This window comes from Apis laboriosa, unplaced genomic scaffold (assembly GCF_014066325.1).
Source record: "Apis laboriosa isolate Shangri-la unplaced genomic scaffold, ASM1406632v1 scaffold289_cov146, whole genome shotgun sequence".
Classification (NCBI taxonomy): domain Eukaryota; kingdom Metazoa; phylum Arthropoda; class Insecta; order Hymenoptera; family Apidae; genus Apis; species Apis laboriosa.
In genome coordinates, this window is record NW_025222686.1 from 634,832 (window position 1) to 651,054 (window position 16,223).

The 16,223-nt window shown below is 20.8% G+C and overlaps 2 protein-coding genes and 1 long non-coding RNA gene across 6 annotated transcripts in view; 1 reads left to right on the top strand and 2 right to left on the bottom strand.

The window, feature by feature from the left end:
• The window catches only part of LOC122714174 (protein PRRC2C), a 31,314-nt gene extending 19,485 nt beyond the window's left edge, over positions 1–11,829 (bottom strand). For 2 of the 4 annotated variants that reach the window (XM_043935300.1, XM_043935298.1), the window contains exons 1-8: positions 11,393–11,829; positions 9,657–9,804; positions 8,821–9,072; positions 8,304–8,460; positions 7,567–7,674; positions 7,124–7,422; positions 6,501–7,044; positions 5,711–6,373 (exon numbers count right to left, since the gene is read on the bottom strand). In XM_043935300.1, coding sequence (XP_043791235.1) covers positions 5,711–6,373; positions 6,501–7,044; positions 7,124–7,422; positions 7,567–7,674; positions 8,304–8,460; positions 8,821–9,072; positions 9,657–9,749 — 2,116 coding nt within the window. In that variant the 5' untranslated portion in view covers positions 9,750–9,804; positions 11,393–11,829. The remainder of the gene's footprint in view (positions 1–5,710; positions 6,374–6,500; positions 7,045–7,123; positions 7,423–7,566; positions 7,675–8,303; positions 8,461–8,820; positions 9,073–9,656; positions 9,805–11,392) is intronic. The other 2 variants (XM_043935299.1, XM_043935301.1) reach the window with 2 other exon arrangements.
• A 315-nt stretch (positions 11,830–12,144) lies between these two features.
• On the top strand, positions 12,145–13,114 carry LOC122714175 (peptidyl-prolyl cis-trans isomerase-like 3). The gene is made up of 4 exons (XM_043935302.1): positions 12,145–12,197; positions 12,364–12,438; positions 12,503–12,783; positions 12,890–13,114. Exons 1-4 carry the CDS (start codon positions 12,195–12,197, stop codon positions 13,014–13,016), a joined length of 486 nt encoding a protein of 161 aa, XP_043791237.1. The 5' UTR covers positions 12,145–12,194; the 3' UTR covers positions 13,017–13,114.
• Positions 13,115–13,412: 298 nt separating this feature from the next.
• LOC122714165 lies at positions 13,413–14,133 on the bottom strand. Its single transcript, XR_006346588.1, has 3 exons — positions 14,006–14,133; positions 13,662–13,727; positions 13,413–13,580 (listed from the first exon to the last, which is right to left on the bottom strand). It is a non-coding gene; the product is annotated as an uncharacterized LOC122714165 (long non-coding RNA).
• Positions 14,134–16,223: the final 2,090 nt, after the last annotated feature.

Sequence of the window (16,223 nt, forward strand, 5' to 3'; positions counted from 1 at the left end):
TTAAAAAATTAAATGATATGATAGAACAGTCATATTTTAATGATTAGATAATATATGTATTAACATATTTTCATAATCGTGATCATTTTTAATTATTATTTTTAATTAATTATAACTAAAAATTGAAAGTAAAATTTTTTGGGCATGAAAATGCATACGATAGCTTGATCGAACTTATGCTTTAAGAATGATATTTATGATTTGAAATCTACCACAAATTTATAATTTTCGAAATAAAATTCTTGCTACTATTATATTAAATTTTATCTGTATATAAATCTATAATAAATCATGTGCATTAATATGCAATCGCTACATTTCTATTATTTATATCAATTACATCATGACAAATATATACAGCATTCAAAATATACTAATATCACTAATATCACTATTTAGTTCTATTCATATTTATAGCAAATTTGAGTATTCCAGAGTTTTCAGAGTCTTCAGAATCGAAACTATTATGAATGAAGTTATAATAATAGCGATATTAATCTTGTACTTAATATTTATTATTGTAATTTTGATTATAATTTCAGTCTTTTAAGGCTCATTATATTGGATCGTTATATTTTTATTTTATTATTGCATTTTGCGAATCTGTGCTCAAACTTGTTATAAATGGAAAATTTTATATGGTAACATAATCTGACAACATGATTTGCTTCATTAAACTTGTATAATGGATATATACAAACTTGAAATATACAAACTTAATAGGATCTTTCAGATAATCACAATATTGATATTTGATATTTTTAATCGATCAGTCATTTTGTATTTTATATACATTCAAATAATCAATAAAATATACAACCTGTTTCTTTTTATTTTCTATTAAATATTAGTTTTTTTTTAAAATTTTAACATTTTAAAATAATATGGCTTTTTAAGAATATATTATATCGTTTATTGAAAATTCATCAAAATGATATAAAATACAAAATATATGATTTAAAAATTAGTTCTTAGAAATAATACTAAAATATGATTAAAAATATTTGTCAATTTACTTTCTACATATATAAAATAAGTTTTTATCAATATACGTTTTAATTTTGAATAACTTTTTTTTATATGTATATCATTTCAACAAAATAATAAAAAAATAATATCGTTTATTTTATTCAAATTATTGCTAATTCTAGCTAATTAACTCTTCGTGGACAAGTATATTTTTTGTATTTTTCATAGACAATCTAAATCGTTTACGAAACAACTATTATTTTTATTATTTTAAATTAAATTTTCAAAAAATTTGAAATAAATATTGAAGATTATAAGATTATAAGTATAATATCGTTTATCTTATCAAATGTTTAAAAAACATTCTATTTCATCCATCTTTGAAAGCAAGATCTAATTTTTATTTATCAGAAATATTTTTCACGCAGAAAAATATTTCACGATTGACAATCTGTTGTTTCAATAATTAAATCATGTCAAAGATTTTGACTTATGGATTTTTATAAATAAATAAACTAAATGTAATATAAAAAATTTATCTACAATTTTTTTATGAAGTATGGCACATTGAAATAATTCAGTATAAAAGTATGATATTGAATAAAAGTTAATTGAATTAAAATTTTATAACTATATCAAAAAATACCGTAAATTTTTTTTATAATAATATATATATATTATACCTAATTTAAAAAAATCCTCTGAAAAGAATGCATTCGATTATTTTAAAACAAATATTTTATAAAAATAATTATATATATTATTTGAGCGCCTGATATCAATAAATAAGATAATATAATGTAACGTAATCGAAGAAATAGATTACTTTTCTACGATGTTATCTCAGAATGCTTATATTTAAAGAATTTCTCAACAACATATAATTTTTTTGTTTAATTGTATAATTTTTTGGTTTTTATTAAAATATAGTTAATTGTATATTTGAATTAATATATATAAATCATTTCAAAAATGTTTAATTCAGGAATCTTACATAATTCTAGAATATATTATTAAATATTTTTATATTCTATATTATTAAATATTTTCTATCGTTCGAATAGCCGAATCAGACATATATCTAAAAAATGTATTTAATGCAAAATTAAATTGCTTATTAAAAAATAACTTTATATAAAATGTTCAGTTAGTAATATTTTTTTTACAAGTACTAGATTAAAAAAAAAAATAGTAATGAGAAGTTAAAAGTTTCATCATTATTTTTTATATGCAACATGATGAGCAGAATATATTTTTTAAATTTACAATAAAATTTAATAAAATAATAATGTTATGATTTTTTTTAAATTAATACTAATATTTCTTTTATATTTCATGATAACGGCTACGAATTCAGTGAACGATCATGACAATCGTTATATCAATTTCATGAAAATTAATGTGTCTTCAATGGATGAAAATCAGTTTTCAAATATCAAAAATTCGTATAATTTATTCGTTATTGAAAATTTGTTAACGAATAAACTGCAAAAAATCCAATATTTTTATTTTTTTCCCATTATTATATATTAAAATATATTAATCATGATAGATTATTGAATTTAACTCGACACTATATAATCGAATAAAAAGAAATGTATCAATCTAAAAAAATTATGAAATTGTCATTTCACAACTATTATAAATTTAAAATATTTAATCTGATTATCATAAAAAATGTTATATATAAAAAATGATAAAACTTTCGCTTTTTTTTTATCTAAAATCTACTGCTTACACACACACAAAAAAAAAAAAAAACGCTGAAACATGAACACATTGTATATCAACATTTTTATTATTTTGATGTCTAGAATTGATCCTTTAAATATATCTTGCATATCTTCTAACATCATATAGATATAGTGTTCAGATGAAATAGGTAAAAAGTTTAAAGAATGATTCTAAATGACGTGAAAAATCAAAATGAGAAAAAAATACAAAAATTTCATTTGAGGTTTATATGAATGAGATAGAAATAAATAATTATCAATTGATTTATTTATATTTGATTTATATGTATTGATTTGAGTATTACAGTATATATTTAATATATTTTTGTTAGAAAAATTTTACTAAAAAAAATAAAAAATAAAAAAATTTTCTTTTTTTTTTATAAAAGATGAATTACATTGAATATATGTAACTTTTATTTTTTATTAATATTTATATATGTGAATTTTTTTATAAAAAAATAATTACTTGTACATAGAAAAATAAATTTAATCTTTTTGATCCAAAATCTTATGAATGAATTTTAATTTTAATTCTAATTTTAATTCTAATGAATTTAATTTTAATTCTGATGAATTAAATTTTAATTCTCATAGATTTCGGTAAAATAGATATAATAAGAAATTAGTAAATAGATAAAATAAATAAGTCGAATGAATTTTAAATAAATTCTATGATTTTAAATAAATAAATATTTAAGTTTTTTTTATAAATGATCGCACTATATGCATTTATTTTTTTTTTTTCTTATTTATAAGATAAACTATCGATAATCTGTTATTGAATTTGAAAATTATTATAATTCCAATATTTTTTATTTGTATTAAAAAAATACGCCTAAAAAAATTTTTCATATTTAATTTTCAATAATTAAAAAACAAAATATTAAATAAAATTCTTCCTTTTTTGTTTCATTTTGGTTTTTAAAATCATTCCTTAAATTTTCTACTCATTATTTCTACTAATTTTCTTTTTATTATCATCTAAACACACTTGTATACTGAATATTAATATGTTCGGATATCTTAAAAAACTCTATTTTAGAAATTAAAACAAATACAAAAATTAAAACAAATACATTTGATATATAATATAAAAATATCAATTAAGGCTTATTTATTAAGTTATAAGCAATTTAAATTCATAGATAAAGAACAAAATATGATGCCGATATAAAGATATTCAGCCTCATTCTACTTCTTCAAATGCTTATAACTTAATAAATAAAGACTAATAAATCTTAATTATATATCAATTTTTGTTTGTTTTGGTTTTTAGAATTGATTCTGCAAAAAAATTTCACAAATATATTAACACTTTATATATTCATATGTAAAATTTTCGCCGAAAAATGATTAATATTTAAACTTTTATAATTCTATGAAAAAAAAATTGTATAACAATTTACTTGGATTGATTTTAAAATTCTATTTTTACTTCTTGATTTTTTCAAATTCTTTTTTATTGCAAAACAAAATGCGAAATTATTTTTTTTCTTTAAAAATTCAAATGATTCTAGACTCTAATGAAATTTAAAATACAATATAAAATACAATAATTAAAAATACAATATATTAAACACGTATATATGCACATTAAACAAATATATACGAGATATAAGTTTTACCGCAATCTGATAATAAATTTCAATGCCAACAATCCACTTTTCATTTAAATTATAATAAGAACATATAAAAAAAAAAAATAGAAAAAAGTTAATTTCACCTTCATTCTTCAGTTTTGCAATAAAAAAAAATTTTTAGAAAGATTAAATTTAGGAATGTGAAAGTAAAGATTTCATCTTTTAAAATAAACACAAATTATTTTACATTTTTTTTTTCATAAAATGTAATAGTTTAAATTAATCATATTTTAATGAAAATTTAATATTTAGTTTTGTATGCGAGTATATTTAACGAAATATATTTGTGAATATATGTAAAAGTAAGTACTATATAATAAAAATATATAGTAATGCCTTGTTAATTGTCAAATATTTCAATTTCAAAAATTTTTGAAACTGCTTAAATGAAGCAGTATTATCTTTAATGCACAATAATTTACTTTAATTAATAATAAATCAAAACAAAACAAAAATAAAATTTCTATACTTTAATAGAAATGTTTAATATGTTTTAATATGTTTAAGATTTGTTCAATGAAAATAATATTAAATTCAATAATTTGAATAAAATTGAATTATTATATGATAATTAATAATAATAAAATAATAATTAAAAAAAACAAATATTATAAGAATAATTTTTCTATTATATTTCATGTTTCTTAATAATTCAAGAGATGAATGAATTCAGAAATCAAGAATTAACAGTCATAATTCTCGAAATATTTATCTAGTATGATAATTGTTACATTTCTCTGCGATAGTTAATGAGGCAGTACTAAATATGATTATGCATGCATATTTATATATAATTAGTAGAAGTGATATAGTGGAATCTATAGGATGTTAATATATTTGTGGAATATATTTGAAAAGTTTAGAAGTCAAAACAAATAAATGTTGATATATAAAAATATCGGTTAAATCTCATTTATTAAATTATAAACAATATAAGCTAAGTAAATTAAATAAAGCAAGACATAAAACAAGATAGCAGTATAATATTCTTCTTTTATCTATCTCGTTTCATCTAATGCAAACTTCAATTATTTATGACTTAATAACTTTAATCAATATTTTTATATATATATTTTTGTTTGTTTTGATTTTAAAATCAATCTTTCAAAGATGTTCCACAAATATATTAATATTTTGTATAAATTAAAAAACAATATTACATATTAAAAGAATTGTACATCATATAAAAAACAAATTGACATCTAATTTTAAATGAAGTTACCAAATATGCAAACTTTAATGCCTGATTAAATATATATATATGACTTCACTATATTCCTTTCCTTGATTATAACTATTTAAGTTAACACCAAATAACTATTAAAAAAAGAAGAAACGAATGAATATCACTAAAATTGCACTTACTTAAAGAACTGTGATTATGAACCCATCTACCAGGATCATACTGCTGAGAGAATGGAACGGATTGGCTAGTTGATCTTTCAGTATTAGGAGAAACTCGATTAAGACCAGCATTAATTTTTTCTGCCTGTTGTTTTTGAAATCGAGGTGGTAAATTGGTTTTATAATATCGAGAAAATGAAGCATGTAGCTCACGATCTCTGATATCCCTTTGATCGCGATCTCGCTCTCTTTCACGTTCATTACGATTACTATCTTGTCTTGTAAAATTTTGTCGATCTGTTTGTCGAAAATCAGACAATAATTGATCACGCGAATCTCTGTTGTCTTTTGGACCATCTCTACTTTCACGCAATTCACGTATATTTATAGATTTTTCATCTTTTCCTTCAGATCGTTCTCGTTCTCTATTTTCCTTTTCTCGTTCCCATTCAGGAACTGGAATCGATACTGGTGGAACACTTATTAAACCTTTTGATTCATTAGCTTGTTTCTCTTTTAACTTTTGTTCTAAATCTTGCAATTTTTTAGCTGCCGCTTGTCTAGTCGATTCCTGATATCGTTTTTCTTCTTCTTCTTTCCGTTGTCGAGCGCGTTCAACAGCAGATGCTACTTCAACAACTTTTAGTCTGCGTCTCTCGTTCCACGCTTCATCATCTTCTACACCTGTTTTCAAAGTGAAGACGAATGTCATGAACAAACTTATGAGATATAACACAATACATAACTGGTATGAATGAAAATGAATTCAACTTTATTTAGATTTGCACCTAAGTCACGTAAATGTTCTGACCTCTCAAAGAATGCACCGAATGCAGTTGTGACTGACCGCTATAACTACCAGACCCGTTGGAACCACGATAATCACGGGATAAAGAACTCTGAGTCCATGAACGATGAGTAGCTTGATCTCGGGATTCCTTCAAATCTCGATTATCGTGATTATCACGATTATCACGGTTATCTCTTGTTTTTTCTTTGTCATCTGTTAAATTTTCCTCTATTTTTTCTTCCTTATTGTCCTTTTTTTCATCTTTCTTCGAAGGTTCAGGATCAGGTTCATCGTCACTAAAGGTAAGTTTTTGATTATAATCAATATCATCATGTGCTGCCCAGCCAGCATCACGAGAAATATCGTCCATTCGAGTAAGATCTTCTTCTTTAATAATTGGTCGTGTAATAATATCTTCTTCGGGAACGCGCTCGCGTTCTTGTTGACGAACAGATGGAGGAGGAAATCGTTCTGAGGGATAATTGAACCGAGGTCTAGGCCCACTAGAACTTGTGTTTGTCGGAAATTGAGAAGGAAATCCACCAGAAAAGTTCCCTCTGTACATCTGTATGTGTATTTAATACATTTATAGTTAATTATTTAAAATATAGATAATATAGATAAAATATATAAGCAAAACTTACAAATGGAGGAATAAGTCCTCTATAATGATGTAGATTTGGACCAACTTGATGAGAATTAGAACTTAAAGCATTTTGACTATTTGAAGAACTATGAGGAGGGCCTCCCTGGGCCATACCCATATTGGGAGACTGGACCAAGTTCTGTCGATTGCCTCCAGATAAATCGGTATGTCCTCCTGCCGGTCCAGTGATATTTAAAGGGGGGGCCTGGACCCCTGAATTCCCACTTCCAGAACCAGTAGTTCCTATTCCTGCACCACTGGTTGTACGACTTCCACCTTGTATCCAACTTCCTTCCGCTAATATAATATTTATTTTATATAATATATATATATATATAATATATACTTAATCTTTTCACTGTATAATATAAAAATCTTTTCACTGTATATTATAAATTGTATAATAATACAATTTTTAATATAATTTATATATAATCGTACTTTGGGGTCGTAAACTTGGACCAGGTCCATATTGTGCACTTAATTCTCGACTTGTTGTTTGTTGTTGCTGCTGTTGATGTGATTGTTGTTGGACTCCTGCTGCAGTTCCTGAATATCAATACATCAAACTTCATTATGACCATGTGATTGTTAATTCAATATTTTATCATTTTTTAATTTAAGATTTATAACTAATAAAATTAGGAATAATACATTATAAATTTTATCTATTAAAAAAAAACTATAAGTTAGTAATTCTCATTGATAATATTTAAAAAAAAATAATTTTTTTTATAAATCAAATATACAATTTTCTAATATATTATATATTTTCATATTTTATGCATAATTATCACATTATATAAATAATATTCCGTTTGCAGAATATATTTTATAATTTTGGAATCTTGAAATATTTATTAATATTTTAAATATAATATTTAAGTTTTTTTTTTAAAATTTAGTTTTATATATGTTATTTTTAATTATATATTTATATATTTTATTTTATATTTTATATTTTATATATTTTATTTTTAAATTTTTAATAATGAAATAATAAATTTAATTTTTACTTTATTTATATTTTACATTTCCTTTTTCATTTTAAGAAAACATAAAAATGTTATTTAATATTAATAACATAATAGAATTAAAAAAGAAAATTATATATAAATATATCATATAAGTAATATAAAATATTACATATTTCTCTTTACAATATATATTTTTCATACCATCTCCAGATCTGCTCATTATTGCACTCCATGATGATTTGTTGTTTACATCGGAAGAATATGAAGATTGTGAAGTATTTTGTTGCCCTGGGAGTAATGGATGTAATGATGGTGTTGTGACAGTTCCTGCTACACATTGTGCTGTTGAAGAATTTGCCTAAAAATAAAATAAATAAATATATAAATAATTATATTTATAATATATAATATATGTATGAATATATATAATGATAAAGTAATATATATATAATGAAAAAGTATAAGATAAACATAAAAAATAAACATAATATAAAAGAAAAACATAACAATTTTTTATGAATAAAAATTTATATGAAAAAAATATTGCTAATATTGTATTCATCATAACAATATATATTAGAATTATAGAATACAACAATATATATAGAATTATAAAATAATTCTGTACATTTCTTACATATCAATAAATAAATACTATAATGTCAAAAATTATTTATCAATGCTAGAAAATTCATTTAATAAATATTTATAAAATTACAGTAGATGTATCTGATGCGGTTACAGCTGTAGTAGTTGTAGTAGTAGTGGTAGTTGTCGACTCTTTAGTAGTAGCCCAACCACTTCCTCCACTTGGTACAAGACTGACAGCTGGATCGTTGCTGCTGTGTTCACTTTTTAAACTAGGCAGATTAGCTGGAGGTCGCCGTGCCGAAGGCACTTTTCCAAGACTTTGCATTCCATGTTTGCGTGGTAATGTATTTTTTTGTTGATGTTGTTCTAAAGATTCACCCTATAAGTACAAATCGGATACCAATTCCATTTTCCTTGAAATAATTATTTGATTTTTAATATTCTTAATATCAATAAAGATATATAATATATAGATATATAATAATATATATAATGAAAATATAAATTATATAAATAATAAAAAAAAATATATTAAAAAAGATAAGAAATGGAATATATACAGTAACATTCTGTTAATTGTAAAATAAGAACTAAAATATAATAATTATTTGGGAAGATATTTTGAGAAATGTTGGCTTTTTTTTATTTCATTTATTTTATTGAATCATTGAAAAAGGAAAAATATTTTTTATAAGTAAAATAAAAAAAAATGTATTTTATTTAATTTTCATTTTATAATATATTATATTTTAAATTTTTAAAGTATATATAGCTCAAAAACTGGAATCTCAATTTCAGGAATTGTTGGGGATTCCACAACAATTAAACAAATAAAAATTAAATAAAAAAGTTAATAAAATATTATTGTGTAAAAAAAAAGTAAAAGTCAAAGAAAAGACAAAAGAAATAAAAAAAAATAAATTAAAAGGGAGAAAAAAAGAAAAAAATGTTTGGCCAACTCACCCTACTCACCCGATACAAGCTATTGATGTCTAATGATTGAAACTTGGATTTTCCTTTCTCCCCCTTCGACACAAGCCCTGACAGAGTAGACATGCTGTCTGCAGGCAACCATTTAGTACCAATCAGACCCAAAGAACGAACCCTTTGTCTGAAATTATAAATAATATTTATATAGCTAATTTTATTAATATGTTTTTATATTCCATAACAATTTTCATTATTTCAAATTATATTTAATAAAATAAAAATAAAAATCATGAAAAATATTTCAAATAATTCTTTATCAAAAAGAATGTATCTAAAGAATGAATTTTTTATCTATGTGAATATATTTAAAACTTTAAAATTCTATATAATTTTAATCTATTTAAAATATAATAAAAAATTTATTAATATAAATTTATTAATATAAATTAATAAATCAACAATATATTTATATCAACAATAAATATCATTTATACATTAATAATATTTTTCTTCATAGAAAAATTTAAAAATATTTTAGATGAAAAGTTTTTTAAATGAAATTATATAATATTTTCCATCATAAATTGAAAAATAGATTGAATAAAAAATATTGTTATTATAAATACTACTATTGTTATTATAAATATTACTATTATAAATCTAATATTAATGTTTATAAATTTAATAACATATTTTATCACTTATTCAATTCATCTTAATGTCTTTTATATGATGGAAATAAAATTATGTGATTTCATTAAAAAAATTCAAGGTAATCTCTTGAGTTCATTATGAAAACAAACTATTTTTAATTATTAAAATATTTATAATTATTATGCATTATTCATTTAGATGAATTATGATTAATAATTTTTTTTATTATGCTTAATATTTATAAACATTAATATATAAAAAAATATTTTATATAAAGAAAAGATATTAAAAATATAAAGTTAATTTCTTTTTTACTTTCTATATATATTAAAATGAAAATGTTAATATATTTAAATTTTTCATTTTAAATTTACAAAAAGTATAAAAAGTTCTAATTAATTAAATGAGAAATTAACAATTGAAACAAAATCTACAAAAAAATATATATGTAGTTGTGTGTGTGTGTGTATTTTATATATATATATATATATGTAAGAAAACAAAATTAATTGCAAATAATAATCATAAAATTAAAAAAAATAAGTGGTAAATTACTCTTCATAAATTATTATATTAAAAAATATATATATTAATGATATAAGTACTTATAAAAATATGAAATTGATTGGAATAATACTTAAATATTGCAAAAGAGAAAAGATAACTCAATGCGTGAAATGCAAGGTAAAATGTAAAGTAGAAAGCGGACAAGTTTCACTAATTTTTATTATAAGAAGAAAAGGGATACACGAAATATAAATTAATAAAAAATAGAGAACAATCTACAAAGTAATGGATTATTTGAAATGAAATAAATGAAAATTATAATTAAGAATATATAGAATAATTGGAATATAAAGATTAAATTCAATTTTAAAATTGCAATGTCAAAATCATGAAAATTCAAAACAAAAAGATTCACGTCAAAGTGTATGTAAAATTTAATAAGAAAAACTTAATAAAATTAACAGCTTATTAAAATTTAAAAAATATTATATTATTGATATAAATTAAAAGAGAATTTTTGAAATTAAATGATCAGACCATAAAGTTGGATGTTTCTACTTAGAAAAAAAGATTTGGACGAAGAAGTAAATCAAAGAAATATGACTTGCCTTGGTCCGCTCCAAATGGGTTTCTAATTCACAAAAGGGTTAATTCCCAGTTAAATTAATTAATGTCCGGATTGTCACGGATTACAATTATTATAAGTGTACCGCGCCTGCGAGACACAGAAACTTCTTTTCCACAATTCGTTCAAGATGGCGAATGCGCGACTTTCGGCTCTTCTTCCGCGATCAATACAATTACGTCATGCAACCAAAGAGGAGCCGTTTGCACAGACGCGCCACTCGTTTAGGTTTTCTTGTCACTCTCTTTTGTAATAAATTTCACAATTAAGTTTTTTTCTTACTTATTATATAGAATATAATTTTATATTCAATTTAAATAATATTACATATGCTTTTTACAAGTTAAACCTGTGCCACAATATTCAATATCTTTTTTTACTTAACCGTTACTTGTAACAAGAAATGAGCGGAAGATTCAGCAGAAATAAGTGGCGCTGCTATGATTCCTTACCGTTTTGAACCAAAGTCAAGTTGGTTACAAATATTTGAATATCTTTCATAAAATAGTTTATATTCTTTATAAATGATGCAAATATTTCTTTATTTTACATATATTTTTCAATTTTTGTTATTTTCTCTATAATTTCTTTAAATTAATACATCAATTTAAATTTAATTTCATTTATAAATATATTCATATATTTGATTTGGTTGGTAATTCTATAAATTTTCAATATGGTAGCTTAAGTTTGCATATATACATATGTACATTTCCTTTTTTTTATATATAAGAATCTATCTTATTCTTTAAATTAAATTAATGAATGATTACAAATGATTGAAAATGGTATGATTGTTATTTTTCTATTGTTGATTTGAATTAGCTTTCATAATTACTTTATATATATATATATATATATTTATATATATATTATTATATATGTATATATATTATTATTATTTATATAATAATTTATATATATATATATGTCATAATCAATTTTTATTTACAGAGTGTAACATTACATACTGACATTGGGGATATAAAAATTGAATTATTTTGTGAGCTGTGTCCAAAAACATGTGAAGTAAGATTTTTTTCTTGTTTTGTAATAATTTTTAAGAATTATTTATATTGAAATAATTTTACAGAATTTTCTTGCATTGTGTGCTAGCAATTATTATGACAATTGCTTATTTCATAGAAATATAAAAGGATTTATTGTGCAAACTGGAGATCCTACACATACTGGTAAAGGTGGAACATCAATATGGAATCGTCCATTTGAAGATGAATTTAAAGAAGAATTAAGACATAATGCGAGAGGATTTGTTTCTATGGCTAATAATGGTCCAAATACAAATGGAAGTCAATTTTTTATAACATATGGGCCTCAACCACACTTAGATTTAAAATATACTTTATTTGGAAAGTAATTATATTTATTTTTAAATTTATATTAATCTTAAAGTTATTTAAATCTATTACATTTATGTAATTTATATAATTTAGTTATCAAATTAGTTGTTATTTTTTAGGATAATAGATGGCTTAGAAACCCTTGAACAACTAGAAAAATTGCCAGTAAATCCAAAAAATTACAGACCTCTTACAGAAACTCGAATAAACAATGTAACTATACATGCTAATCCTTTAGCAGGATAAATGTAAATGTGTTAATTAAATTTTATAATTGTTGATTATATTTGTTTTAAATTTTATAAATAATCTTTTAATAGAATCAAATATATTTTAAAAATAAAGATTCATTGTATATTGTTTTTTCATAGTTTCAATCTCATAATTACTATATTAAAGATATTCTTTTATTATATTTTCCTTTTCTGAATATTTGATGTACCTAAAATTAATATTAATTATAATTTTTTAACATAATATTTTATTTACCTATAATATTTTTATATCCATATTCTATTCTGTATAAATAATCAATAAGACATTTATTTTTATAAATAATTTCCAATGAAATGAAACTATCATGTTATCAATATCATTTTATTAATAATAAGAATATAAAAATTATATTTTAGAATATACCAATCTTTTATATAGATATGCAACAATTTCTTTTTATAGCAATTTTTCATAATTGATTAATTATTATTTTTTCTAAATATCTGCTAGTGATATGACAAATAATTCTAAGTTAGCTTCTATTGAATTATGATTTGTTCTAAAATCCAAATCTCAAAGAGTGATACTGATGACCTGAAAGATATATAATTATTATTAATGTTAATGATATATATTTATAAAATAAAAGTTAGTATTTTTCTGCTATTATATTACCATGTATTCTTTTCATAACTGAGACTATAATACTAATGCTTGATATGTTTCATTTTATATAATCCACTGCAATTTATTAAAGTTTTATAAATCAATTGACAAGATTATTTTGAAATACGTAATTCAAAATCAAATTCTCTAACAAAACTAAATCTAATCAAATGTATAATTTTGTTTTTAATTTTTACTATTTTAATTTGTAGTTGAATGATTTGAAAGATTCTGATATTTTATCTTCAATTAACATTTCTATTATATTTTTGCTATAAATTATATATTAATATCTAGACTTATTATATATTAATATCTAGACTTTAATAATCTAAATATAATATATTTATTACCTATTTTTCCTTGAACAGATAAAATATTGATATATTCAGTAACATTATGTATAGATACATTAAAGTCTTTTTCCATTTTACTTTTTTTATATGAACTTATATATAATAAGCTAACATGTTATTTGAAACTAATAACAAAAATAAAAAAATTATTATTTCATAATTTCTAATAGTAATGTTACAACTACATATAAAAGAAATACCAATATAAAAGTTTTTTTCTTTAAATATTGAATTTATAATTCCATCTAATTCAAATTTTAAAATTGTCATAGTGGAATCTACTTCTACTCTTCTAGTATAATTTAACACATGCAAGTATAAATTGTTTTATTATAATTACAATTTGTATTTGTTTTGTAAACAAATAATTTGTTGCTTTTTGAACAGGTTTATGAAAATAAAATTTTTCAAGATGAGACATGTTGAATAATGTAACATTTTTATAATAATTTTTTTTTTGAATCTAATCATTTAATATTTTTTTTTCTTTTTTTTTCTTTTCTTGGTATATTTATTTATTATTTTATTATATGAAAAATGAAAAATATATATATTTTTTAATATTGCATGATATTATTCTGATTTTTTATTAAACCATAATATTTATCATAATTATACAATATAATTTTTATTTTGTTAGTTTGAGAAAACCATCCAAGATGTTTTTAATTTTGACATTTCTCCATAGTAACATCTTTTTCAATAAGTAACTGCAATAAATAGATTATATACAATAATTTATTTTTATCTATCACATATTCATAATTTAATAAAATTAAATTACATCATAGAAAGAATCCATTTTTAAATTTCTTTCACTTAATAATTCATTATGTGGGAATATATTATAATTTTTTGTGAATTCATAAAATCTTTTAGTTATCCAAATCAAATTGTTTTTTTGTTCTGGTAGAAATCTATGAATCAATAAATAAATATAAAATTTAAAATATTAATAGAATAATATTAAAACAAAATGATAAATTCCATTTTCTGATATCATAATTGAACATATATTTGGCCATCCATTAATTATTTAATATGCAATTTGTTCTCCCAATATCATTTTAGCATTATTATAAACACAAAAATTAAAAAAAAATCCAGAACAATGAGGATCTTCATTTTTTGAATTCAATAAAATAAAAATCAAAAGAAAATGAAAAATAAAAAATATGCAATACTGATGATAATAGATGATTTTAAATAACTATAATTGGTTTATAATCAAAACTAAAATCTAATTTTTAATCTATATATTGTAATTTTTATTTCAATTGTTGATAATTTAAGAAATAATTGAATTGTTAATTCTATATATATATATTGAAGATTCCAATTTAATTCATAAATGGGAAATCTTTACAAATCTTTTATGTAAGTAAAATAATTAATAAATTAATAAATTATCTTACATTACATATATTAATAAAATTGTCTTTATAAAATTAAATTATAATGAAGATATTAATTAATTATTTATTAGACTTACAAATTGCAATAAGATTCTATTCATAACCACCTATACCTACAACCATTGAGTTTTTTTGAATATTGAATAATGAATATAATTCAAAAATATAAACTTATATCAGAATATTTGGAGATTTTGCAATCCTTTTATAGGTTTTGTAATAATATTAAGCATGCTTAATTGATATTAGAAGAATATTAGTATTAATCATCTTTGCTACATTTTTGGATCAAATTTCAATAACATTAAGAACAATATTTGTTTTTTATTATATGTTATGTATTATATGTATTATATGTTTTTACATGTTGTTTGTTATTTCTACACCACAAACTTTTTATTATTTTTAATAGTTTCCATTGTGATTATCTTCAAAATTAGATAATCTTCAATAATTTAAATAATATTAATTATTTTATACACATTTTTTATTGATTATTGTTCTTATTTAAAAAAATAAAATATATATTAAATCATTTTTATCTTATAATAATCATTTATAATCATTTTTTTATTAATTTTGTCAAAGCGTTTATTAATAAAGTTGAATCAATAATTACTATCTTTTTTAAATAAAATGCTTTTTAAATATTTTTTTCATTTAATAAAAGAAATAATTTTTTAGCTTCTTAACCAAAAATTAAATTGATTTGAATATTGAAAGCTTTAGAACTAATAACTTTTATATTCATTTAATCGTTCCTATAATATATAAATATATATATATATATATATATATAT

What these genes read in the sequence shown, in the direction of transcription:
- LOC122714175 (XM_043935302.1), top strand. An exon ending in TGTGTCCAAAAACATGTGAA is followed by an intron (nt 12,439 to 12,502) that starts GTAAGATTTTTT and finishes ATAATTTTACAG; the next exon opens with AATTTTCTTGCATTGTGTGC. An exon ending in AAATATACTTTATTTGGAAA is followed by an intron (nt 12,784 to 12,889) that starts GTAATTATATTT and finishes GTTATTTTTTAG; the next exon opens with GATAATAGATGGCTTAGAAA.